At 49.5% G+C, this 25,441-nt stretch overlaps 1 protein-coding gene across 5 annotated transcripts in view; it reads left to right on the forward strand.

The window, feature by feature from the left end:
* Nucleotides 1–25,441, forward strand: part of LARP4B (La ribonucleoprotein 4B) — a 91,702-nt gene that overhangs the window by 62,377 nt on the left and 3,884 nt on the right. For 4 of the 5 annotated variants that reach the window (XM_046013964.1, XM_046013967.1, XM_046013965.1 and 1 more), the window contains exons 8-17: nucleotides 4,642–4,745; nucleotides 7,754–7,864; nucleotides 9,249–9,302; nucleotides 9,385–9,591; nucleotides 11,997–12,103; nucleotides 12,618–12,869; nucleotides 13,844–13,889; nucleotides 22,308–22,472; nucleotides 24,364–24,488; nucleotides 24,583–24,691. In XM_046013964.1, the coding sequence (XP_045869920.1) occupies nucleotides 4,642–4,745; nucleotides 7,754–7,864; nucleotides 9,249–9,302; nucleotides 9,385–9,591; nucleotides 11,997–12,103; nucleotides 12,618–12,869; nucleotides 13,844–13,889; nucleotides 22,308–22,472; nucleotides 24,364–24,488; nucleotides 24,583–24,691 (1,280 nt within the window). The remainder of the gene's footprint in view (nucleotides 1–4,641; nucleotides 4,746–7,753; nucleotides 7,865–9,248; nucleotides 9,303–9,384; nucleotides 9,592–11,996; nucleotides 12,104–12,617; nucleotides 12,870–13,843; nucleotides 13,890–22,307; nucleotides 22,473–24,363; nucleotides 24,489–24,582; nucleotides 24,692–25,441) is intronic. The other variant, XM_046013968.1, reaches the window with a different exon arrangement.

Genomic DNA, 25,441 nt, shown 5'->3' on the forward strand with positions numbered 1-25,441 from the left:
GTTGCAGGGGTACCTCCTCGCCTTCCTCCGCGGCTCCTAAGTGTCTCATTGCCTCCGTTCACTCGGCTTCAGACAGACACATGCCAGCACGACGACCTGATGGATCGTGGAGTTAGCGTAGTGGTTGTAGTTCTGCAGATAGTGAGAGAAATAAGCTCTGTGAGCAGAGATCTGCTGTTTAAATCGTACCCGTCCCCAGAATGTCTGGCATGTAGCATTAGATACACAGGAGACACTGGATAACATTTGAATTTGAATAGTCCCCAGTCCAACACCAAAACTCTAGTGTTGTCGAACTGCATAAATTACGTTCTTGTGTCCTAATACACGTGGTATGGAGTGCATGGTACAGAATGCCTGATTCAAATGGTTTGCTTTTATACTTAATACAGTTGAAATTGCTCATTTAAAAATAGACTCAGGTGTTCGTCACCAGAGCAGGAATAGATGCATTGTGATGGAGCCTCACCGTGAACGCTAGAACAATTAAACTAGGTGACATTTTCAGCAAGAATCCATCGTAATGCTGACTACAAAGCCTGTTTCACATACCTACGGGACGATAATGTCTGCAGAGTGTAGGTATGAGTCACATAGATCGGAGTCGGCCTTTCCTGGGTTCAGAGGTCCAGGGGTGAGAGTGTAAAGACCCTAGTGGGACTGACCTTCCTGGTTAAAGGTGAACCTTACGGGGGGGGGGGGCGGGGGGTGGGTACGCGAACTGGGGACAAACCTGGGAGGTGAGAAGCACAGGGAACTTCGCCAGTCTCTGTTGGTTTTGTTTTTACCGCTTTCCCGAGGTAGAGTTTACACACCTTAAATTACTGCCCGTACATCCTGTCAAGTCACGACATCTTTGTGCACCTGCAGAGCTACCGTAATGGAGATGATGACCGTGCTGTCCGCCTGGGAGTTTCCTGCTGCTTCAGGCAGCCCCCCATTTGCTTTTTGTCACTGTGCCTTAGTTTGTGTTTCCTGAAGCTTCGTGCAAATGTAGTCGGTCGTGTAGTAGCCTTTGGGGGTGGGGGTCTGGGCTCCTGCGCTGAGCACGATTGTTGGAGAGCGCATCCGAGTGGGGGATCCAGTCTCCCGTACTCAGCACGATTGTTGGAGAGCGCGCATCCGTAGCTTTTGGCCTTTCGTTGCCAAGTCCTGCTCCACACAGTAGATTGGCCGCACTTGGTCATTCACCCCCGTTGGTAGACTCGCTCTCGCCAGGTTTGGACGACTCCAGATAAGGTGCCACGAGCACTGGTGTGCGAGTCCCGCTGTGCGCGGGGCTTCCGCTTCTCTCGGTAGCCCGGTCGGGATGGAGGGTGTATTCTAACTTGTGAAACTGCCTGCGGTGAGCGGCCTTTGGCCCACACCCTCGCTAGCGCTGGCTGTGTGCGGGAGTCCTACTTGTGGATTCTCTGCCTTTATCTCATTGCCCTTTCCCTTTGTTTCCCTAATGGCTGGTGACACCAAACAGTCTTTCCACGTGCCTCTTTGTTCTCCTTTTATCTTTGTTGAAGTGTCTGTTCTTGTGCCCCCCCCCCCCATCTTTTTATTAGTTTTCTTACAATTGAGGTTCGTGGGAGGGTGTGCACTGTGAGATCTGTATTACCACTGTCCGTGTCCGGATATAAACTGTTATCAGGTATGTGATTTGCAAATACGTTCTCCTAGTCTCTAGCTTCTCTTTCTTATTCTGCTAATAATAGTGTCTTTTGAACAACACTCTTTTGAATTTTTGGCATAGTCCAATTTATTAATTTTTTTCTTTTATGATCTTGCTTTTGGTGGTACAGCTATTAAGAAATCTGTGCTACCAAAGCCGTGGAGGTTTTCTCCCAGAAGTTCTATAGTTTTATGGTTTACATTTTTAGGTCTGTGGCCCGTTTTAAGCTAATACTAGTATGTGGTTTGAGGTATGGATCTAAGTTCTCTGCCCCCCTCATGTGGATGTGAAGCTGTTCCAGCGCCGTTAGCTGGACGGGCTCTCCCTTCTCCCCTCAGCTGGCTGGTGCCGGTGTCGGGATCATCCGCCCCCCACTGCTGATTTATCTCTGGGCCCGTGTCCTTGGTCTGCTTCTCTGTCCTGACACCTGCCCTGCAGTGTCCTTTTTTTTTTTTTTTTTTAGTTTTCTTGTTGTTAAGGTTTTACTTATTTATTTATTTGTCAGAGAGAGAGAGAAAGAGAGAGAGCACGCACAAGCAGGCAGAGGGGCAGGCAGAGGTGGAGAGAGAAGCAGGCTCCCTGCTGAGCAAGGAGCCTGATGCGGGACTCGATCCCAGGACCCTGAGATCGTGACCTGAGCCGAAGACAGCGGCTGAACTGACTGAGCCACCCTTAAAAACATTTTTATTGGGATTGCATCGAATGTATAAATCGATTTGGGGAGAATTGACACATAATGATAGTGAGGTTTACATTCCATGAACACAGTAACTCTCCATTTATGTACATCTTTTATAATTTGTCCTTGGTAACGTTCTGCAGTTTTCAGTGTACAAGGTAGTCCGTATCTTAACAGATTTTATAATTATTTTCCTGTTTTTGACACAGGTTTAAATGTGTTTCTTTCAGTTTTCCATCAGTGCTAGGATGTAGAAATATAATTCATTTTTGTATTTTTTTGTAACTAAGTTTGATGAAAACTTTGTTAAAACTCCTCAATTCTAGTTTTCTTGGGAAATGTTTTTGGATTTTCTTCATAGAGATAAGCTTGTTGCCTGTGAATAGAACGTTTCAGTTCTTCGTACCCAGTCTGGGTGCGTCCAGTTTCTGTCGCTCGCGTTACTGCCCTGGTTGAGCCTTCGGGATGGCGCCGACCAGAAGTGGAGAGAGTGGCTGTTGTTGCTTTGTCCTGTCTTCAGTAAGTGTGATGCTGGACGCTGGCTTTTCCTATGTGAGGAGGTTTCCCTCCCATTCCTAATTTGCTGAGAATTTCTTTTCAGGAATGTTGGGTTTTGCCACATACTTTGCATCTGTGAGGTGATTGTATGTTTTTTTGTTTTTTTAGTCCATTAATGTGAATTCTGTTGCTTAATTATTTTTTTTTAAAGATTTTATTTATTTATTTGACAGATAGAGATCACAAGTAGGGAGAGAGGCAGGCAGAGAGAGAGAGAGGGAGAGAGGAGGAAGCAGGCTCCCTGCCAAGCAGAGAGCCCAATGCGGGGCTCGATCCCAGGACCCTGGGATCATGACCTGAGTGAAAGGCAGAGGCTTTAACCCACAGAGCCACCCAGGCGCCCCGCTTAATTTTTTTTTTTTAAGATTTTATTTATTTGACAGACGGAAATCACAAGTAGGCAGAGAGGCAGGCAGAGAGGCAGGCAGAGAGGGAGAGGAGGAAGCAGGCTCCCCACTGAGCAGAGAGCCTGATGCGGGGCACAATCCCAGGACCCTGGGATCACGACCTGAGCTGAAGGCAGAGGCTTTAATCCACTGAGCCACCCAGGCGCCCATTGCTTAATTTTTGATTGGTAAACCAACCTTTCATTACTGAGATAAACCCCACTTGTCATGGTTTATTATCATTTTTATATATTGTGGGGTTCGATTTGGCAAAATTTGGTGAGAATTTTTCATCTGTGTTCACAGGGGATATTGGTCTGTAGTTTTCTTGCTTTGTGTTGTCTTTGTTCTATGTGGGTATCAGAGAACTACCGGCTTCGCAGCTGGAGTTGGCGTGTATTGTCTTTCAGGTATTTAGGGAGAGGTTGTGCTGTAGAACGGGTTTATTTTTTTCTCAAGTGTTTGATAGGATTCTCCGGGGATACCACATGGGCCTTGAGTTTCTTTCTCTCATAGATCCGGGTCTGTGTTGGTGACTGTCTTCTTAGAGCGAACGTTGATAGCGTCTATATTTAAAGATGTTTCTGTTTCGTGTAAGTTGTCTAACTTACGTTTATGGGCAGGAACTTTTTCATAATGTTCCCTTAGGGTACTTTCAATATTAGTAGAACCTGTACTGAAGTTAGTCTTCATTCCTGATGTTGGCAGCATGTCTTCGTTGGCGGGTGGACAGCTCTGAGTCCTGTGTCATGCTGGGTTGTGACTAGAAACTACACGGGGTACAGTTTCGTAGACGTGACACCAAAACAGAACATCCCAAAAAGGAGCGTATGTAAAAACTTGTGAGGTCTGAATCCGGCTTGTCCCTGTGTTAGCACTGTTGTCCCAGCACCACCCTCCTTGTGCTGACCGTGGGCTGCGGTTGTGGAGGACGTCGTTGCTCGGAAAAGCGTGTAGGATGCCCGTGGCACCTTGTGATTCAAAATAAAGTGTCGTGATAGGTCAGAAAATTATTTTATGCTAGGGGCTCTTAGAGAAGAGGAAGCCAGTAACTCTGAGTTGTGATCTACATGTCGTTTGCGCTGTTGAATCCTTGTTTCAGGATTATTCTAGATCTTAAAGGACTTTTTAAATTCCTGTGCTTCTTAATTTTGAGAAATTTAACCTGTGAGATGGGTGTAAAACCTTCTGATGGGTCGTGTTAAGGTTGTCCCACTGCATACAGGTGTCTTCCTGTTTACTATCCCAGTAAATGAGATACAGCACATCACACTGGGATGTCTGTTGTGCCATAACTAGAGAACAGACAGTTTGTTTGAATATTTGTGTTTTACTGTTCATTTTTCTTCTCTTTGTAGCTTTACCATTAGTCCAAGTGGATGAGAAGGGAGAAAAAGTAAGGCCAAATCAGAGTCGTTGCATTGTGATCCTGCGGGAAATACCGGAGTCCACGCCTGTAGAAGTAAGTCTCTGAAGGGTGCACGGACTTTCTTTGTGGGTTTTTGTTTTATTTCTGTTTACTTCTGTGGTTTTTTTAGAGGGTGTATTGTAAAGAATACGCACAGTAACACTTTTTCCCCAGGATTCATACATTGTTGGTTACAGTGTGACTCATTTTTAGAGCGGTGCTCAAACTTTCTGGTCTGGAGCTCCATCATATTCTTCACGTTAAAAATACTGAAGAAGGTGCGACGCCTGGCTGGCTCGGTCGGTTAAGCAATCCCCAGGGTCCTGGGGTCGAGCCCCATGTGGGGCTCCATACTCAGCGGGGAGCCTGCTTCTCCCTGCTACCCACCTTTGTGCTCTCTCCTCTTACTCTATCTCAAAGTAAAAAAAAAGGTACCAACTTAGGCAATAATTTGAGGGAACCGTAGCATTTGATAGTGTCAGAGTCACGAAAAGTCCTCCACAGTCACTGCATTGCTCTGAAACTCCGTCACTTGTCCGAAAGCGTAGACTGCGGTGCCTCTTGCAGTGACGCGCTGGCGGCTGCCCCAGAAACGATGAGGAACCTTCATGGGAGGCTCCGACAGCGCCAGCTCTGGCCTGTTGACAGCACGGCCGCTGTCTGCTGCGGGGACCGTCTGCGACCCCGGGAGGTTCGTTCCGACCGTCACGGGTGTTCGTGGGTCAGGCCTGAGGGACTGGTGCTGCCCGCGTGCTCAGCGCTCTGTGGAGGCGGTTGGTGTGTGTGCGGGTGTCTGAGGGACACTTCTCCGTGTGGTGTGACGGAGGTGCGGTTTGACAACCCTGGCCTAAGAAATGTCTCCCTTCTCGAGTGCGGCCCTGTTCCAGCGGGTTTTACTTTCCGTTCAGCTGATGCTGTGCTTTCTAGTTCTGTGTTCTCTGGGAAGAAAAATTGGGAATGAATTTTTTATCCTTTTCCTTTTAAGGTTGTAAATAGGGAGCGCCGCCTTCCTTCTTTTTACCAGTCCGGAGTCTTTGTTAGCTCCCGTGATCCCGCACACGGAGGTCCTCTGAGACATTCGTAAGGGTAAAAGTGGAGAAGAATTTTCTATTTTGATCCGCACACGTTGATCTTGGTATATTTGTGTTACTCCAAATAGCACACCCTAGGTCTGTTGTAAAATTGAGCCGTGGAAGTGTTTTAGATTTTTGGGAAACCGAGGTTGAAACAGAAGGGAAGGGGGAGAGTGGGGCCGGCTGTAGGGGCGGACGCGAGCATGCGGGGCGCGGAGCGCGCTTCCCGGGGCCGCGCAGCCCCGTGCCTGTCCGTGGTCAGAAAAGTCTTTAAATGGCAGTTCATTGGGTTGAGTAATAGACATGCACGAAACGGCCCTGATGCCCCGGGAATACCTTGCTCTGGAACTGACCGTGGTGTCCGCGGCGCCACCCCTGTGCTGTCCTGTCCCTGTGGGCGCGGCCCGGCATCTGCACCTTTAGTGCCTTGGCTGTCCGCGGCCAGAGCAGACGTTCCGCGGGCTGCCTGGAGGAGAGTGTCCTGCCCTCCTGGGCCGCTCGGAAGTTCGCGGCCTTCTCGGCGGGGACTTCGGACCGTTCCATGTGAGCCATCAGTGACGGGACCGGGTTTGGATTCGCCACCTGCTGCTCCTTGCTGCTCGGTCTCTCTGTGCTGGTCCTCATTTTCTTTCTTCCTGTGCCTCCCGTTCGGCTTGGGTCACATTTGATCTTTCTTTCTCCCTTTCTTGGCTTCTTGCTCTAACTTCCGTTTTCCCGGCTGCGTCCGGGGGTGGTGGGGCCGTCCTCCGCGGGTGGCGGCTGCCTGCGGCTAGCGTGGCCACTGCTGCCCCTTCTCGGGCGTCGCTGCTCCCACGCTCGGCCGGCGCACGCTGCTGCCCCGAACCACACGGTATTTTGTTACGTTTGCGTCAGACAAGCTAGTTTTCTTTCCGAGAGATTGAAAGTAAGAAAGATGTGTTTATCCAGCATTTGCCAATTACGGTGCTTTTTAGGTGCATGTCCAGGTCTGCACTTGCTCCAGCCTCCTTTCTGCCCGAGTCGCCCTTCAGTTCTCCGGCTGCGGCTCTCCTGGCAGGAAGGGTTTTCAGCTTTTGTGCATTTGAGAAATTCTTTTCTTTTCTCTTTTATTCATTCTTTTTGAGAAAATCTGTATTTTGCCTTCATTTATGGAAGCCCTTTTCTCTGGGCATAGAACTCGGGATTCCAGGTTTGTGTTCCCTTCCTGTGTCCGCAGCTGCTGTTGTCCTGCGCTCTGGTGCGCGTCGTTTCTCTTTGCTCCTCTGCGTGTGAGCGCTCTTCCCTCTCTCCCCGGTGCTATGAGCACGTTAAGCAATTTGATGGTGATGCCCCTTGGTGCCTCTCGCATGCCTCTTGAAAGGAAGTTTCCTGAGGTGTCATTTCTTCACTTTTTCTCTTCTCCTGTCTTTTCTTGTCAAAGTTCCTAACTAACTGCTCATCGTACGTACTGCATTTTTCATTCCAGAAGTTCTTTTTGGATCTTTGTTTCTTTCCTCTTCTGTGTCTCTCTGACGTGCTCCATCTTTACCTTTTTGAGTGTAGAATATGGGTCCAAGAACTGCTTTAATATGCTTCCTTTTTATTCTGTCGTCTGTATCACTTCTGGGTCTAACGTGATTGATTCTTTTTTTTCTCCTTCAGGTCACATTTTTCTGTTTGTGTGCCCAGTAGATTTTGAATGGATGCTGGGCATTTTGGATTTTACTTTATTGGGTACTAAATGTTCACGTATTGTTTCCTGGAACTGGCGTTAAGCTTTGTATGAGGTTCCCTTCGACCCTCCAGGAGTGCTGTGAGGCGGAAGAAGGGCCCCGCGACTCCAGGGCGTGTCCGTGCCCACTCCAGAGCAGTGCCCTTCTGCACGCTGCGCCCGAGCGCCTGTGCGCTGGGAGTGTTCTCTGCTCTGCCTGGTGGGGGAGACACACCCCCTGTCCCTGGGAGTCGTTTCTACTTCGTAAGGACACATGTGGCGTAGTTGAGAATTAATTTCTCCCTCTCTCTTTCCTGTAGGAAGTAGAAGCACTATTTAAAGGAGACAATTTACCGAAATTTATAAACTGTGAATTTGCCTATAACGATAATTGGTTTATTACGTTTGAAACTGAAGCTGATGCACAGCAGGTAAGCTGCCCCCCTCCCCCCACCCTGTGGATCTCAGTGTTACCCTTACTTCACAAGCCATGCGTTGGGGGCACTAAATTGGAGCCTGGAGATTACTGCTGTATGGTGGTCCTGAGTTTGATTATAAAGCGCAGAGGAAATAAGGTTATAGACTGAAGTAGACATGTTTGTGAAGACTGTTTGTGTAGCAGTAAAAGCATGTGACATTATTTCCCAAGGACATGTATGACAAGTGCCCATGAACATAACTTCTGTTCTTTCATCTGGGTAAGAGAAAGTTCTAATATTCGAAAAACGTTCTGGGCAATTTGAACGTCATTTTAAGTTTCACGAGGCATCATTGTGCATGTCAGAGAGTTGCAAAGGCCCTGGGGAAGCTCTGTGAGGAGAGGGAAGGAGTGAAGATGCTCTCCCTGGCCTGAAAGAGGAATCTTAATTGGGGAAACATTAACATGCTTCAAGGAATGCCAGTACGGTTGACCCCTGAGTGACAGGGAGTTAGGGACGCCGACCCCATGCAGGGAGGATGCACATCGAACTCCGGGCGCCTCGCGTCTGAACTCATACGCCACCGCCAGCCCCCCTGTAGCCTTACCGACAGCAGCGACACTTGGCACGTGTTTTGTGTGTTATTTGTGCTGTGTGCTGTGTTCTCACCATAAAGTACGCTAGAGGAGAGAGGAGACTGTGGAGAAAGTCATGGGGAGGAGAAGGTCCGTGCAGAGTCCTGTCCTGTGTGTGCCCGCCAAAGGCCGCTGTTAAGTGGACCCTCGTGGTTCTGGCTGTGGTTGTTTGGGGGAGTCGTGCAGTGGGAAGCGATGTGGGTACCGCGATGTTCAGAAGACACAGGCCTTGACTGGGTTGGAGGGAAGGGGCGTAGGAGGGGCCGGGCGGTGGGAGATGCGGGGAGTCCCGTCGGCCGAGCAGGCGCAAGGCCCCTCAGCATCACGGGGCCGGGGGCAGCCAGGGGCAGCGCAGGCGGCGCGGAGCCTTCTGAGCTAAGGAGGGCGCTTAGGAGAGGCGTAGGAGCCGCACCGGTACCGCCGTCAGAGTGTTTCCCTTTCTCCGGCTGTAATTCCGCTTTCACATCAGGGTAACTGCTCAGGGCTCGGTGTCCTGAGCCTGTGCTCGTGGGAGGCTTTCGTGGCGTGGGTCGGTACTGATAGACTCGTCTGTCGCTCAGCAGAGTTTTAGCTAGACTAGGCTCCCTAGGTCTTAGAGGTTCTTCGAAGGAATCTGGGACCCGAAGTGGATTAAGGATCAGTGTTCTGGGTCTTGTCTGTCATACCTTAACTGTACCGTTCCCTGTTTGAGGCGTTGGGTTGTCAGGTCATCTGACTTACAAGATTAACACAGTGGCATTTTGGGTGATTTTTGCCCTCAGGCTTACAAGTATCTGCGAGAAGAAGTCAAAACTTTTCAAGGAAAACCAATCAAGGTAAGCAAGATCTTGGTTATACTTTCTTTACTTGCAGACAGTTCTCGAGCACACTGACAGAAATCTCTCTGTTCCCACCTAGGCACGGATAAAAGCAAAGGCAATAGCTATAAACACATTTTTGCCAAAGAATGGATTTAGACCTCTGGACATGAGCCTTTACGCGCAGCAGCGCTACGCAGCCTCCTTTTACTTGCCTCCGGTCTACAGCCCCCAGCAGCTCCCCCTGTACAGCCTGATCGCCCCCCAGACGTGGTCGGCGACACATAGCTATCTCGACCCGCCCCTGGTGAGTCCTGTCGCTACTCGGAGCTAGTGCAGCAGGATGCTGTGGACGCTGCACTGGGTGCTCGGGCGGGGTGTTCTGGTAGCAAACCAGGGACGTAGATGGTTGGCCAGCGTAAAACAGACCTCAGTTCTTCGGCGGATTCAGACTTACTCGGGAGATCACTATGCACCTTCGGACCCGTAAAAAGCCTTTGGAGGCTCTACTGTTGATCTCGGCCCAGTCCCCCTGCCCTCCTATGTGGCGGCACCTTCCTACGCTGTGTGATCCCCGGGAAAACACACAGCGTGGTCCAGGCTCTGGGAGGCCTGGGTTACTCCTGAGCGCAGGGCGGGTTGAGGGGACAAGTGCTTTTGCGGAGACAGAGGTGTTCAGCGATTCCAGCAGCCGAGGACAAGTGGGAGACCTGCGAGCTTTTTCCCTCAACCAGCCCTAGACTTGACCGGCAGTGGAGCGGGGCCAGTCGCTGCCCTCCAGTGGCGCTGCCGGCGAGAGCGGAGAGGTCAGAGAGGTCAGGTGCACCCTCCCTCGGTGCTGCTGCGCGCTTGCCGGAGTGTGGGGTGTGAGAAGCAGGACTTGTCTGCTCGGCCCCGGCCGTTGGCCTCCCGCCCTAGACAGTGCGGACGGACAGACGGACAGGTGTGCCTGGGGCTGCGGGGCGGCTCTAGTGGGCACCAGAGCGGGGCCGTGGAGCGTGCGGAAGGTCGTGGTCGGAAGGCAGGGGCGGTTGATGACTGAGGATGCGGCTGCGGCCTGAGTCAGGGCCAGTCGTGCGGCGCTCAGGTCAGGTGCGGGGCCGGGGGACGCCTGCGAGCCAGGCCCCGCCGCGGCCCCCCTTACGCTTGCGGTGGGAGGAGGGCGTTGGCTGAAGGGAGAGCTGGAGAGGAGCGCGTCGCCTCGGCGGGGGAGGCGCATGTTCCCTGCTGACTCGTGAAGACGTGTTCGTGAAGGGACGCGGCCTGGGGAGGACAGCAGTGTCCGTCCGACACACTGTCATTGACAGAGCAGGACTGAATGCGGTGACCCCTCAAATTTGGAAGTTGCCGGGTGTTCCGTCCTCCTCCGTTGAGCCTCCAGCAGGGCCGTGAGGGAGCGCGGCTGCGGGCGAGGGGGCGGCGTGCGCCGAGGCACTGGCAGCGGTGGCGGCATGGGGTCTCTGAGCTGAGCCAGAGGGGAGGCGGGGAGCCGGGGGACAAAGCTCTTCGGCTTCTTACTGTGCCCTGAGGCATGTGCTTTTGGCCCGTGGCTTACGGGATGCGAGGAGGGCAGACGGGGAAGGGTCAGGAGGGGTCCTCTCCGCGCTGGCGGAGCCCCGAGGTCTAGAAGCCCGCACTTGCGGGGGCAGTTAGCAGACGGGTGCTGGTGTTAGAGCCGCTTCTCTCTCTGCAGAGGGACGCCTCACAATGCACTCCTTTTCTGAAATCTCTGTTGCTTTCTGTAAAAGCGTGCCCACAGCCATGTAGCCGATACATGATGAGAGAACCTTCCAGGGAGATGGAGTCCTCAAACTCTTGTGTGGGAGAATTTCTCCCAAGGAGGCTAGCCGCCATGGTTGTGCAGTTTAGTTCCTCTTAAGTCTCTCCTCTGATTTCTCTAATTGCACCCATATCGGGCTGGAGTAGGGGCCCTTGGCACCTGGGGTCAGTTGTCTGGCCACTTAGGAGGGTTCCTCTGATCCTGGTTTGGGGGTGGGCACCCGAGGCCTTGTGCTTGTGCGAAAGCGTACTGTGTTATTTTGAGCAGATAGGAACATATGGTGCCTGTGAATTCTCAGCGAGTCCTATTCCATTACTGGGTCAGGAACTAATTTACTTTTTAAACTGTTGAGCACAATCATGCAGATATCAGAGTTGTGTATGTGAAAGTACATCCAGGAAGTGATTTGTCAGGAGCAGCCTTACCATCGTTTATAATCTCAGAATCTGGTTCTGGTGTGATTGATCCATTTTTAAGTAGTCGGACTCTGGCGGCTATTGTCAGGCAGGATGTTGAGGTGGCTTACAAAGTTCTAAGGGTATCGTTCTGCCCCAGAGTTTCCCCTGCTGCTTTTCCTTTTTCCTTTTTTTTTTTAAAATCAGCTTTTGGTCCTCCTCTATCCTTAACATCCATTTTCTGTCCCGCTTGCTCTAGGCCTCTAGCTTCCGAGTAGGTGTCAGTGGCTTCCTTGGGTGGGCTGCTGTGAGATCACCCGAGTCGGCCTGGAAAAAGATCTTGCCCCAGCCCGGCTCAGGAAGTACTGGGCATTGGCATTGATCTCACACCATGTTCTTTTCAGCCTGGGAATATTTTCGGTATAAAACGGAATAAAATGTCGAGAAGCAGCCCAGATAAACAGAAGGTCTGTATGGTGTTCGCCAATTCCAGGTCTGTTTATGGCTTGTTGACTTGTTTGTTTTTAATGAATCTAGGTGACTCCGTTTCCAAATACTGGATTTATAAATGGGTTTACGTCTCCAACCTTCAAACCTGCAGCATCTCCTCTGACCTCCCTCAGACAGTACCCTCCACGAAGCAGGCAAGTTGCATGAGTGGTTGAAGGGCTGTGGTTGTCTGGGGTTGGGGGTACCGGGTCACTGCCGTGTGGTGTGCTGAAGGGCAAAGCAAGACAGATGGCATTAAACCTGGTGGTCCTCCCCACGTGCACAAGTCACTTTGCCTTAGTGAAGAAACGGCCTTGGCGATCTGTTGGGATGTGTTTGACCGTGCACATCAGACTGCTTGAGGCATGGACTTAGGTTCTGTGAGATGAAGCACTGAAACGTGTGCCGAGGGCCTGCAGGTTGTCTGCGCCTGGTCTCTGCGGGTGTCCGCTTTTAACGTGGGCTTGGACGCTGCTGAGCAGTATGTTGATACCTTACAGATTCGTGCTAGCAGACATGGTGTGTGTGAGCTGTTTCTTCAGTAACGCTTTTAAGGTTTTTCTAAGTAGAGAGCACATTTTAGCTGAGGCATTCCTATATTAGTAATCTCATTTTAGGGTGCCATGATCCCATTATAACGGAATGAGCATGGAAACCTTTTGTTTACAGGAATCCTAGTAAATCTCATCTGCGCCACGCCATTCCCACCACAGAGAGAGGAGCTGGGCTATTAGAAAGCCCTTCGATATTTAACTTCACTGCTGATCGGCTAATTAATGGTGTTCGAAGCCCACAGACACGGCAGACAGGTCAGCCTAGAACACGGATACAGAACCCTCCGACCTACACCAAGAGGGAGGTTGGGTCTGGCCGAGTGGAGCAGAGCAGCGCAGAGTCGCCTCCTGGCTTAGGGAGAGGGAGGTGAGTCCTTCCGAGCTGCTCTCAGACAGCTACGACCTGCCTTTCCTAAAAAGTTCTTAATATTTACAAGTTCCACCAATTCAGGCATGTTTTATAAATGTTATTTTCAAATACATCACAGGCAAGGGCTCTCAGCTTTTTAAGCCATCTCGGGCAATACTGTTTGTAGGTTTTCTGTAAAGGAAAGGAATTAGTCAAAATTATTTCTTTGAACTCCGTTCCAGCTTACACAGACAGTACCAGTGTATTCAGTTGGAATAACAAAGGGATAAGTAAATAAAAACAAAATTATGGAATAGAATTAGTCTGTGGGCTGTCAGGCCACAGAAGCCTGTCCAGGTCATGGGAGTGGTGTGTGACCTCAGGGCCTGCCAGGACTTGGCCACTCCATCGGTGTTTGTTGCTTCAGTGCGGGACACGGTGCCGGTCCCAGACATCTAGAACCCTGTGCACACAGCTGGGAGCTGACTGTCGCAGGTGCCTGAGGCTTGGAAACCTTAGTGCTGGCCGGTGGCAGCGGACGGGGGCTGATGTGGTCATGTCAGGGCTGAGAGGGAGGGAGGGAGAGCACGCCAGGCTGCTTCGGCATCTTTCCACTTTGATGATTAACCCAGTCCGTTTTCGTTAGCAGTGTTTAACAGTTCACCTGCAGAGCTCATTGTCTGGTTTTTTGTGTCTTGTCATGGCAACTGAATGGACATTCAGGTATTTCTGTAACAAAGACTCTAAATGCCCACTAGGAAAATTCTCAGTAAATGTTTTTCTTACTTTTTTTTTTTTTAAATCTCGACATCACTTTTAGTCTTTTATACAGAATTTTTGTTTTGCTTATACTTCCTAAGGTTGGGATTTTACAATAAAAAGTCAGCTGTAACCGATAAAAAGTAAGAAAGACTCTGTGCACATACATGTGCTCAATGAAAAACCTTTCAAGTGGGAAAAAATTCACAGTGTTCTGCTTTCCTCTTCTCTAGGAAGAACTCCTTTGGCTACCGGAAGAAACGGGAGGAGAAGCTCACAGTGAGTACATCCAGCCCTTGGCACTATTGTAAGACTTTGAAACCTAATTTGAACTAAACAGACGTGCGATTTAACTGCATGAATGAAGGTTAAGGCGTGTGGAGCTTTTCTCCTACCGTGATGAGCATCAGGTGACAACTGACTCCGCGGCGGGAAGGGGACAAGCTGGTGGCGGCATCTGTAGACATGCTGGTCAGCGGCGGAGTGTCGCCCCCTGGTGTCTCCATGTGCACGCGCTGTGCGGCAGGCACGGCCGACCACCCACTAGGCACGCGGGGCGGTCTGTGCACAGGCGGAGATGCATCCTCTGTCTGCGCAACCGCGTGGTACGAGTGACCGTGACTGAACTTAACGGTCCTTGACAGGCAGAGGGAGCGTCTGTGTGGGAGTTAGTTCATGGGTATGTTTCGTTCAGAACATTTAACTTGTATCCCCTACACAGAAAGCCGGGGCTCCTGGGGGCCTCAGTGGGTTAAGTGTCTGCCTTCAGCTCAGGTCATGATTTCCAGGTCCTGGGATCGAGTCCTGTATCGGGCTCCCTGCTCGGTGGGGAGTCTGCTTCTCCCTCTCCTCCTGCTTCTGCCTCTTTCTGTCTCTTAAAAAAAAGAGAAAGAAAGCAAGAAAGCATTGCTGCCTTCTGCTATAACTCACGTGTGGGACAAAGCCAGGAATAAAGGGTGGCTCATGTGAGTGCTGAGTCCCTGAGGCACGGCCACATTTGCTGGGGTTCTGTACGAGTTCCTCCCGTGGCTAAGGCTCCTGCCCAGCTCTAGCGTGGGGGTGGAGCCGCTGTGTCTCCACGCGTGTGAGGAAGGATATAGACATCGACACTTGGAGGACTGGAGAGACTGAGTAAATTCTTGGTCCAGCCCCCTGAGCCAGTGGGTATGTGCTCTCCCATTGTAAAAGATCTGTTTTCTCTGTCTTGGTCTCGGAAAGTACGAATTAGTAGTTAGTAAAACACCCAGAATTCTACCTTGTTGGTTAGTTTGGTCTGGTTTTGGTGAACCCTTTGGTACGGTCATTATTGGTGATTATAGTTGGAATTAATTCCTGTAACGTTTGGACTGGCAAGGCAAGCATCAGAGTAGGTCGTCAGTTAATAGTTACCTTAAATGAATTATTCTCGTTGGTTACTACATTACATTTAGAGGAGACATTTCTTCCCATCGCCATCTCCGCCACATTTTGTGATGCATGTGGCATGTGATGCCGGTGCATTTCTTAAGGGGAGTGCATTTGTGGCTGCATCGGGACAGTCTGGTGACTTCCGGAACTTAGAAATGGGTAATAGCATGTGTTCGCTTGGCCCAGCCAGGCTGTGGGACGAGGGCCACATTTGTACCTCACCTCAAGATGAGCCCTCACCCACGGGTGCTGCCGCTTGGTACCTCTGTACCTCGGCCGTTGTCGCCTGTCCTTCCTGTTCCCCAGGCCTCGGGGTCTAGTAAACTTTTGTGAAGTTTGAACGCCTGGAAACATGGTCTTCTGAAAACCTGGATTCACCTCAGAAAATGCAAATGAAAGCCCCTGAGAAGTACTTTGAGACCACAGATCTGGGCCTAACTCAGAGCCTTGCCAAGTCGCCGAGGCTCCCGAAGTGTGGAGGGGCTGAGTGATCATAAGCGTGGGCTTGCTTCTGAGGGCACGTCGTCCTCCACAACGAGCAGAGCCTCAGCTACCTGCGCTGTGATAAAGGTGAGAAACAGGCAGGGACGCCGGAAAGACACGGTGCGGTTGATATTTTCAACTTTGGTTTATTGATAAAAGTGTTCGGTTGCACTCAGTCCACCCAGCGTAGCTTCAGCGCACAGCGTAGTGCTTCAGGACTGCCCATGCGCCGCCAGTGCTCGTCACAACAGGTGCACACCTTCCTCCCCGTCACCTGTGTCCCCCCTCCCATGCCCCTCTTCCCTCTGGCGACCAGCAGTGTGTGCTCTACATGAAGAGTCTGTTCCTTGGTTTCTCTCTCTTCCCCTTGCTCATCTGCTTTTTCTTCAGTTCTGCATATGCGTGAGATCGTGTGCTCTTGTCTTTCTTTGACTTATTTCACTTAGCGTAATACCTCTAGTTCCATTCATGTCATTGCAAATGACAAGATTTTGTTCTTTTTGTTGGCTGACTAATACTCCATTGTTACACACACACACACACAGAGACACAGAGTTTGGCTGTTGTAAATGGCGCTGCTATAAACATCGGGGTGCATGTATCCCTTTGAATTAGTGTTTTTGTTTTCTTTGGGTAAATACCTAGTGTAATTGCTGGTTCAGAGGGTAGCTCTATTTTTATTTTTTTGAGGAATCTCCATGTTGTTTTCCAGAGCAGCTGCACCAGCAGCTTACATTCCCACCAACAATGCACGAGGTTCCCCTTTCTCCGCATCCTTGTCAACACCTTCATTTCCTGGCTTGTTAATTTTAGCCATTCTGACCACTGTGACGTTTTTTCTCATTGTGGTTTTGATTTGCATTTCCTTGATGATGGGTGATGTTGAGCATCTTTTCATGTGTCTATTCACCATCCAGATATCTCTGGAGAAATGTCTGTTCATGTCTTCTGCCTGTCTTTTAATAGGAGTATTAATTTTGGTGTGTTGAGTGGTAGAAGTTCTTGTAGATTTTGGACACTAACCCTTTATTAGATACATCACTTGCATGTAACTTCATCCATTCTGAAAGTTGCCCTGCAGTTGGTTGATTGTGTTTCCTGTGCTGTGCAGAAAGTTTGGATCTTGATGAAGTCCCACTAGTTCATTTTTGCTTTTGTTTCCCTGCCTCTAGAGACTTACCAAGAAAGAAGTTGCTCCTGCCACTGTCAGAGATATTACTGCCTGTGTTCTCTTTAGGACTTTTCAGGTGTCACATTGAGGTCTTTGAATTTATTTCTGTGTGTGGTATAAGAAAATGGTCCAGTTTCATTCTTCTGCGTGTGGCTGTCCAATTTTCCCAGCACCATCTGTTGAAGAGACTGTCTTGTTTCCATTGGACATTCTTTCTTGTTTTGTCAAAGATTAGTTGACCGTAGAGTTGACGGTCCTTTTCTGGGCTCTCTGTTCTGTTCTACTGATCTGGGCATCTATTTTTGCGCCAGAACCACACTGTCTTTATGATCCAGCTTGAAGTCTGGAATTGTGATGCTGCCAGCTTTTTCTTTTTCTTTTTCTTTTTTTTTTTTTCCTTTTTCAAGATTGCTTTTGCCTATTTGAGGTCTTATGTGATTCTATACAAATTATAGGATCATTTCTTCCAGCTCTGTGAAAAATGCTGTTGGTATTTTGGTAGGGATTACATTCAATGTGCAGACTGCTTTGGGTCTTACAGACATTTTCACAGCATCTGTTCTTTCAGTCCATGAACATGGAATGCCTTTCCATTTCTTCATGTCGTCTTCAGTTTCTCTCATCAGTGTTTCACAGTTTGCAGAGTGTGCACGTCTTTCTCCTGTTGGGTCAGGCTTCTTCCCAGTATCTTACCTGTTTCTGGTGCAGTATTGAATGGGATTGATTCTTTACTTTCTCTTTGTGCTGCTTCATTATTAGTGTATAGATACACAACAGCTTTCTGTACGTGGATTTTGTAACTTGTGACTTTACTAAATTTGTTCATCAGTTCTAACAGTTTTTTGGTAGAATCTTTCCAGTTTAAGGTGTGGGCCATTATCTGAAAATAATGGAAGTTTTGACTTCTTCCTTGCTGATTTGGATGACCTTCCTTCCTTCCTTAAGATTTGATTTAATTCTTAGAGAGACAGAGACAGAGAGTACAGGTGGAGTGGAGAAAGAGAGAGCCTGACGGGGGGCTCGATCCCAGGACCCTGGGATCCTGACCTGAGCCGAAGGCAGACACTTAACCGACCGAGCCACTCAGGCGCCCCTGGATGACTTTTAGTTCTCTCTGTTGTCTGACCGCTGAGGCCAGGACTTCCAGTGCTTCGTAAATAACAGTGGTGAGAGCAGACATCCTTCTTGTGTTGCCGACCATACAGGAAAGGCTCTCCCTTCTCCCCCACTGAAGATGCTGTGGGGTTGTCGTAGATGGCCTTTATTATATATCGAGGTATTTTCCCTCTGTACCTACTTTATTGGGGGTTTTTTATCATGATTGGATGTTGTGCTTTGTCTGCATCTATGGAAATGATCATGTGGTTTTTTATTTGTAAGCATTTTATTTATTTGACAAAGAGACAGCAATAGAGGGAACACAAGCAGGGTCAGTGGGAAAGGGAGAAGCAGGCTTCCTGTGGAGCAGGGAGCCCGATGCGGGGCTCGATCCCAGGACCCTGGGATCATGACCTGAGCTGAAAGCAGAGGCTTAACCACTGAGCCACCAAGGCACCTGCTCATATGGTTTTTATCCTTTCTTTTATTAATGTGGTAAATCATGTTGATTGATTTGTGAATATTGAACCATGCTTGAAGCCATGTGGAATGAATTCCACTTGATTGTAGTGAATGGTTTTCTTAATGTGTTGTTGGATTTTGTTTGCTAGTATTTTATTGAGAATTTTTGCATTCATGTTCATCAGGGATAAATATGCCTGAACTTCTCTTTTTTTTAGTGGAGTCTTTATCTGATTTTAGAATTAGGATAATGCTGGTAGAATTCCCCCGGGAAGCCATTTGGCCCTGGACTTTTGGTTTTGGGGGAGTTTTTTGATTACTTACTCAGTTTCTTTGCTGGTTATTTGTCTGCTTAAATTTTCTGCTTTTTCTTGTTTCAGTTTTGGTACATTATATGATTCTAGGAGCTTATCTGTGTCTTCCAAGTTGCCCATTTTTTGGCATGTAGTTTTTTTAATAATATGCTCTTATTGTTTGTATTTCTGTGGTGTTGGCTGTTATTTCTCCTTTCTCATTTGTGATTTTATTTATTTAGGGACCTTTCTCTTTTCATTTTGGAAAATCTGGCCAAGGGTTTATCAGTTTTATTCGTTGTTTCAAAGAACCAGCTCCTGGTTTCATTGATCTGTTCTATTGTTTTCTTTAGTTTCTGTATCACTTTTTTCTGCTCTAATCTTTATAATTTCCTTCCTTCTGTTGGTTTAGGCTTTGTTGTTCTTTTCAGCCTCTTCTAGGTATAAGATTGTCTATTTGAGATTTTTCTTGCTTCTTGACGTAGGCCTGTGCTGTGTATACTTCGCTCCTAGAACAGCTTGTGCTGCGTCCCAAAGGCTTTGGAGCATTGTGCTTTCATTGTCATTTGTTTCCCTGTGTTTTTTTATTTCTTATTTGATTTCCTGATTGACCTATTCATTCATTGTTTAGTAGCATGTTGTTTAACCTTCAAATATTTGTGGTCTTCCAGATTTTTTCTTGTGGTTGACTTCAAGTTTCATAGACTTGCAGTCTGAAAAGATGCGTGGTATGACCTCAGTCTTTTTTGTAGTTGTTGAGGCCTGCTTTGTGACCTGATATGTAGTCTGTTCTAGAGAATGTCCCGTGTGCACTTGAAAAGAATGTGTATTCTGCTGTGTTAAAATGAAATGTTCTAAATATATCTGTTAAGTCCACCTGCTCCATTGTGTCATTCCAAGCCGTTGTGTCCTTGTGGCTTTGTTGCTTATATGATCTGTCCGTTGCTGTGAGTGGGGTGTGGAAGTCCCCTACTGTTATTTGTGTTATCACCAGTATGTTTATGTTTGTTATTAATAGGTTTATATATTTGGGTGCTCCCATGTTGGGTGCATAAATACAATTTTTAGGTCTTTTTTGTTGGATTGTCCCCTTTTCTATGATAGAGTGCTCTTCCTGTTCTCTTGTTACATTCTTTGGTTTATAATCTAGACTGTCTATTGTTTAAAGTCTTCTACTCTGGTTTTCTTTGACAGCCATGTACTTGGATAAATGGTTCTCCACCCCCTCACTTTCAATCTGGAGGTGTCTTTGGGTCCAAAATGAGTCATAGACAGCACATAGATGGATCTTACTTTTTTTCTTAATCTATTTTGAGGCTTTGTGTCTTTTGATTGGAGCATTTAGACCATTTACGTACAGAGTGATTGTTGATAGATCTATATTTAGTGCCATTTTATTACTGATTTCATTGTTTCTGGAGATTTTCTCTGATCATTTCCTGTCTTTGTCATTTTTGGTCTTTTCCCCTCAGAGAGTCACCTTAATATTTCCTGCAGGGCTGGTTTAGTGGTCACGAACTTCTTTAGGTTTTGTTGGTCTGGGAAACCCTTTGTCTTTCCTGTTCTGAATGACAGCCTTGCTGGACCCAGTGTTCCTGGCTGCAGGTTTCCCTTCAGCTCCCTAACTGTACCATGCCGCTCCCTTGTGCTTTGCCAGCTTTCTGTTGCAGAACCTCCAGCTAACTTTATGGGTCTTCCTTTTTACATTAATGATTTGTGTTGGTGCTTTTAAGACGTTTTCTTTATCACTATTTTTTGCAAGTTTAATTTACAGTATGTCCTGGTGTTGGCCTGCTTTTACTGATGTTGATGGGAGTTCTTTTTTTTCTTCTAGATTCCAGTTGTTACTTCCTCAAATAAACTTTCTGCCTCCTTTTCTCTCTTCTTCTGGGACTCCTGTTGATAAGAATGTGGTTATGTTTGATAGGGTCACTGAGTTCCCTGAGTCTCTTCTTGTGTTCCTTATGTTCCATAATGCTTGCTTTCTTCTGTTCAACTTCATTACTTTCCATTACTTCATCTCCTAGGTCACTAATTTGTTCCTGTTTCCTCTAGCCTGCGGTTCATTGCATCAAACCTGTTCCTAGCTTGTTTATTGTGCTCATCATCTCTGATCAGTTGTTTTTGTGTGTGTGTGTTTTGTGTGTTTGTTTTTGCTCTTCTGTCTCTAGGGTAAGGATCTCCCTGATGTCTTCTTTTCTCAAGCTCAGTGGGCATCCTTAGGATCATTACTTTAAGTTCTCTGTCAAGCATATTACTTAGATTTTTTGCTTAGATCTCTGGCTGTGGTCTTAACCTTATTTTGTGGTTTGGGATGAATTTCCCTAAGACACAGGGATTTTTGTCATTGTGGGTCCCTTTTCATTCTTTAACCTGCTGTCTCTTGAGTTCTAACAGACTTTCTCCAGATTCTGCCTCTGTAGGGAATCATCTTCCTGTTGGTGTAAGTTGCTGGGCAGTGTTGGTCCTTTGAAGCTACCTGAGCCCCATGAAAGCCTTGTTTCCGGTCAAAGTAGCCTGCACTTCACCCAGATAACTGTCCCCCTCTGTCTCTTATCTTCTCCAAGGAATGGGATGCTCACTGTATGACTCTAGCTTGTTAAAGCAAGTTGCTCTGATAATTTTTCAATAAAAATACATCCCTTTCTTCGGGATCTTGGATTTATAAATTACTCTTGGATATTATTGTGAAGAAAACTCAAGAAATCTGATAAAAATCTGTGATCAAATACCATGTTTTTACATAGTGATTTTAAAGTATAAAGTGTTTAAATAAATAAGGTTTCAGGTAACTGAAGTCCCTTCCCCCTTCTTAAACTATTTTTTTTTTTTTTTAAGAATTTATTTGACAGAGATCACAGGTAGGCAGAGAGGCAGGCAGAGAGGGCTGAGGGAAGCAGGCTCCCTACCTAGCAGAGAGCCTGATGCGGGGCTCGATCCCAGGACCCTGAGATCATGACCTGAGCCAAAGGCAGAGGCTTAACCCACTGAGCCACCTTGGCACCCCTTAAACTATTTTTTAAAAGATTTTATTTATTTATTTGAGAGAGTGAGAGCGCGATCAAGCAGGAGAGGGGAGGAGGTGCAGAGGGAGAGGGAGAAGCAGACTCCCCACTGAGCAGAGGGCGGGATGGGGGAGTCGATCCCAGGACCGTGGGATCATGACCTGAGGCGAAGGCAGATGCTTAAGTGACTGAGCCACCCAGGACCCTTTTTTAAACTATTTTTTAATGGAAATCTTTGTAAAGCTTCTTACATAAGTTTCAGAGCAGAGTGGCATTTTTTTGTTCCTTTCTTTCACTGTCAGGCAAGTCAGGTGACAGGCTCTCCGGTAATAAAACAGTCCCTGTCTGGAGGTGCGTATGGTCAGTGGCCATACACAGGCTGTCGTGATGGTCAGCCGGGGGGGGTTGAATTTGCCTCCCTCACTTGTCCCTCCGCTGTCCATGTGCTGTGCTCTGCTCAGCCACATGTTGCGTGCCCCGGTCTGTGGCCGGCTGTGGGCCGGGAACCGGACGGTCCTGGCATCCCAGAGAGGTAGCTTTGTACAGCCGGCGGCAGCCTCAGGAGGGTTCAGCTTCCTAGCTGTGCTCCTGATGGTTCCAGTCATGTAATAAATGACCTTTGCTTAAATGACGAAGTGCTGTGGTTGGGGGGGAGGGGGAGACCTCCCTTGTTCCCAGACAGGTGGAAGCTGGAAGCTGGAAGCTGGAGTGCATCGCTCCGGGGCATAGTCCCGGACAGTCTGCGCTCCTGCAGCATGACCGTGTTATTCTCTTTCAGAGGAGTCAAACTCAGTCTCCAACGCCACCAAAGCCCCCGTCCCCGAGCTTCGAATTAGGACTGTCCAACTTCCCTCCGTTGCCTGGGGCAGCAGGCCACCTGAAGACAGAGGACCTGTTTGAAAACAGGCTGTCCAGCTTGTTACTAGGGTCCGCGAAAGAAAGGGTAAGCTCCGGACCGCGGCGTCGGCCTGGTGCCTCGGCGCCGGGGGCTCTGCCACACTCTTCCTAAGGCGGTGCTGGTGCGTGCCGGAGCTCCAGAGACGGGGGTGATCCAGAGGCTGCGTGGTGTGCAGTGGCAGGGTCAGGCTGGAACCTGACTAGACCTTCTCTGTTCGTTCCCTTACTGCCCACCAAGGTCAGGTGTAAACCGGTGCCCTGTGCCATACAGATGCTCCCTGTCCCCACAAGGCTCAGATTGCACTTCTGTTGTTGTTATTCAGGACCTGCCTTTATTTTACAAGTCCACAAAATAACACAGAAACCTGAGTTGCAACAGAAGTGGTAGACTTTTTAGTGGCGCACGCCACAGCAAGGGGCCCGGAGACATCCTACTGTAATTCTGCTTGGTGGCTTTGGTCAGCTCTGCAACCGCACTCGTTGCTCTCCCTCTTCTGTAAGCACCTGGTGAGCCACGTGAGCCCGAGACTGTGAGTCTGCAGTGCCCCTGGCTTCTGCAGCAGTGCCCAAGGGACGGAGGGTCTGTGTATTGGCTGGGAATGGTGCATGGCGCCGGGTGAGCTCTCGCCGGGGCAGAGGTGTGGGGCACCTAGCACGTTGCCACAGTGACATGCGTCCTTGTGTGAGTTCTCTGCCTGGCTCAGTCACAGTCCCCTCCTGCACCATGATGGAAGGCCGCTGGATTGGGGCAGGTGCCGCCTTGCCGCTACACCGGCCCATGTAGACGTACGGGGCCACCACAGAGCCCCTGCATTATCATCTCTGGTAACCAGAAGCTGGAGGAGCCAGGGGCTCGGGGAGGGGTTCATCAAGCCCCGTGTCCGGACCCCGTCACGCTGCCACGTGCTTACTGCTCTGGTCCTTAACCTCGGAGGGGGCGTGGACTTCAGGAATGTGTGCAAGACAGCACCCAGCACTTGCTGCCCTTGGCATGTCTTGTGCGTTAAGTCTTAAACTTTCAGACCGTGTCTCTGGGTTACAGCTGCCTTCTGCATCGGTGCCAGAGTCCGAACGCTGGAGGGACCTTGACTTCCAGCCTTCCCCCTGGCCTTACTCCCCTTGGTGGCGGGAACGGGAAGAGAACAGGCTGGCCTCCGCCTGCTTCAAAAGCAGCAACTGCAATGGTTTACATTTCAAGTCTCCGAAATGTAGTCTTCCGAAAGAAGGGCCACTTTAAACAGGTGTGAGCTGGATCCCACTGCCGGGGGAGTCACAGCTTCTCCCTGAAGCCCCTGCAGCAGCTTTTTCCGTTGCCTCGGTGCTTGCCTGCAGGAGGCGGCTGGAAGGGGCTTGGCAGCTCGTCCCCAAGGGGAGCGGGTCGCGCGCTGGCTGCCGTCTGCACTGCAGCGTAGCCAGGTCCCGGAGCCGATGAACCTTTACAGAAAGGAGGCGTTTTCCGCTCCCGTAGCTGAGCATGGACTTGGGAAGAGTCTGGTGCTCTGGTATGGCGCCGGTGCCAGGGACAGAGGGCACAGATGGTGCCATCCCGCCCACCTTGCTCCCTCCGGGTGTTCTCAGCTCAGTCCGCCTCTGAACCTTTGGTCTGCTCGGAAAGTAGAATTGGAGAAAGTGGAGCAAGTGGAGGCCCAGAGGGGAGCCCGAGTCGCAGAAGTGGTGAGGGGTCCGTGGGCTGTGGGGGAGCGCTCTGGACAGGCAGGAGTCTCTTTCCTCGTGCTGCTAGTTGGCAGTGTTTTCCACCTGCCCCGCTTGGTCTAGGCCATGCTTTGACCATGCTGGTGCCCCCCCACCCCACCGGAGGAAGGTGGGAAGGCTTGTCATTCAGAGTAGGACCTTTGTTTGTGTGTCTAATTCATGGGGACAGAAGTCTGAGGGCTGCGTCTCTACCCAAGTTAAACTGTCCTCCTCCTGGTTTTCAGAGCCTAAATGCGGATGCAGGCACGAGCACGCTTCCCGCGGTGACCCCCAGAGAGCCCTTGGTGCCGGCCCCCTGTGCCCCGTCTGCAGCCTACGGGCGCTCCCCCTCCCCCGCCCGGCTGCCGGAGTAAGTACTGCTTTGGGCCCCCCTCGGCGCTGTCGGACTGCCCTTGCCTGTTGCGGGTGAGTGCGAGAGTCACGCCCGTGGTGGCATTTTACAGGGATCCCAAGGTGGTGGAGAAGCAGAGAGAAGCCTCGAGTGTGGACAGACTTCCTTCTGCCCTAACTACGACGGCCAGTAAATCGGTGCAGGTGAACGGCGCTGCCACGGTACGTGTCCCAGCCGCCCCTGGGGGGAGGGGCTCGGGGTCCCTGTCCTGTGTCAGCTGCTCTTCAGTGGCCTCCGGCCCGCTGGGTTTACCTGTGTTGGCACCGCGCTTTCCGCACCGAGTACCTCGGGTACACCGAGCGCGGGCTGTCGCTCGGTGCCGCCACCCTGGGGGCTGCTGCTTTCACTGTTGGTTGAGTGACGTTGTCTTTCGAAGCGTCAAGACTGTAGCCACATGCTCTCCAGGGATCCCGATCACTCGGGCGAGTCTCCTCCCAAGGGGTGTCGAGAAGGAGCCGCGCCACCCCTGCCCACCTGTTCTCCCTGTCGGGCGGCTCCCTCCTGGCCACGGGCCTCCCTGCCAGCTCCTCTGCCTGCCTCCTTCCCCCTTGGTGCCCCCAGCCTTGTCTATTCTGATTTGGGGAACTTTCGTCATTTAAATTTGGGAGTTAGACCCCCAGCTGTAAGGTTGCATCTTGAAAGGAAACGTTTATAGATTACAGTTACTTTTAAGTTAGTACATGGCCTTTCTCTTCTGTTATTTGGCTTTCAAGCTTCCACTTACCTGAAAAATTAACATTTTAAAAAGTTTTTTACTCTGTCTTCACCTTTCCTGAATCCACACCACCAGCCTCTGGTTTGAAATGGGCACAAACATTATTTGAATCTCCTTGGTCAGTGATGGGCAGCATGGTTTTCGGGGGTTCCAGGAAGCCCATGCTGTGCAAAGTGGCGGTGTTTGCAAGGACCCG

Source organism: Meles meles, chromosome 7, assembly GCF_922984935.1.
Source record: "Meles meles chromosome 7, mMelMel3.1 paternal haplotype, whole genome shotgun sequence".
In the NCBI taxonomy this organism is placed as follows: Eukaryota; Metazoa; Chordata; class Mammalia; order Carnivora; family Mustelidae; genus Meles; species Meles meles.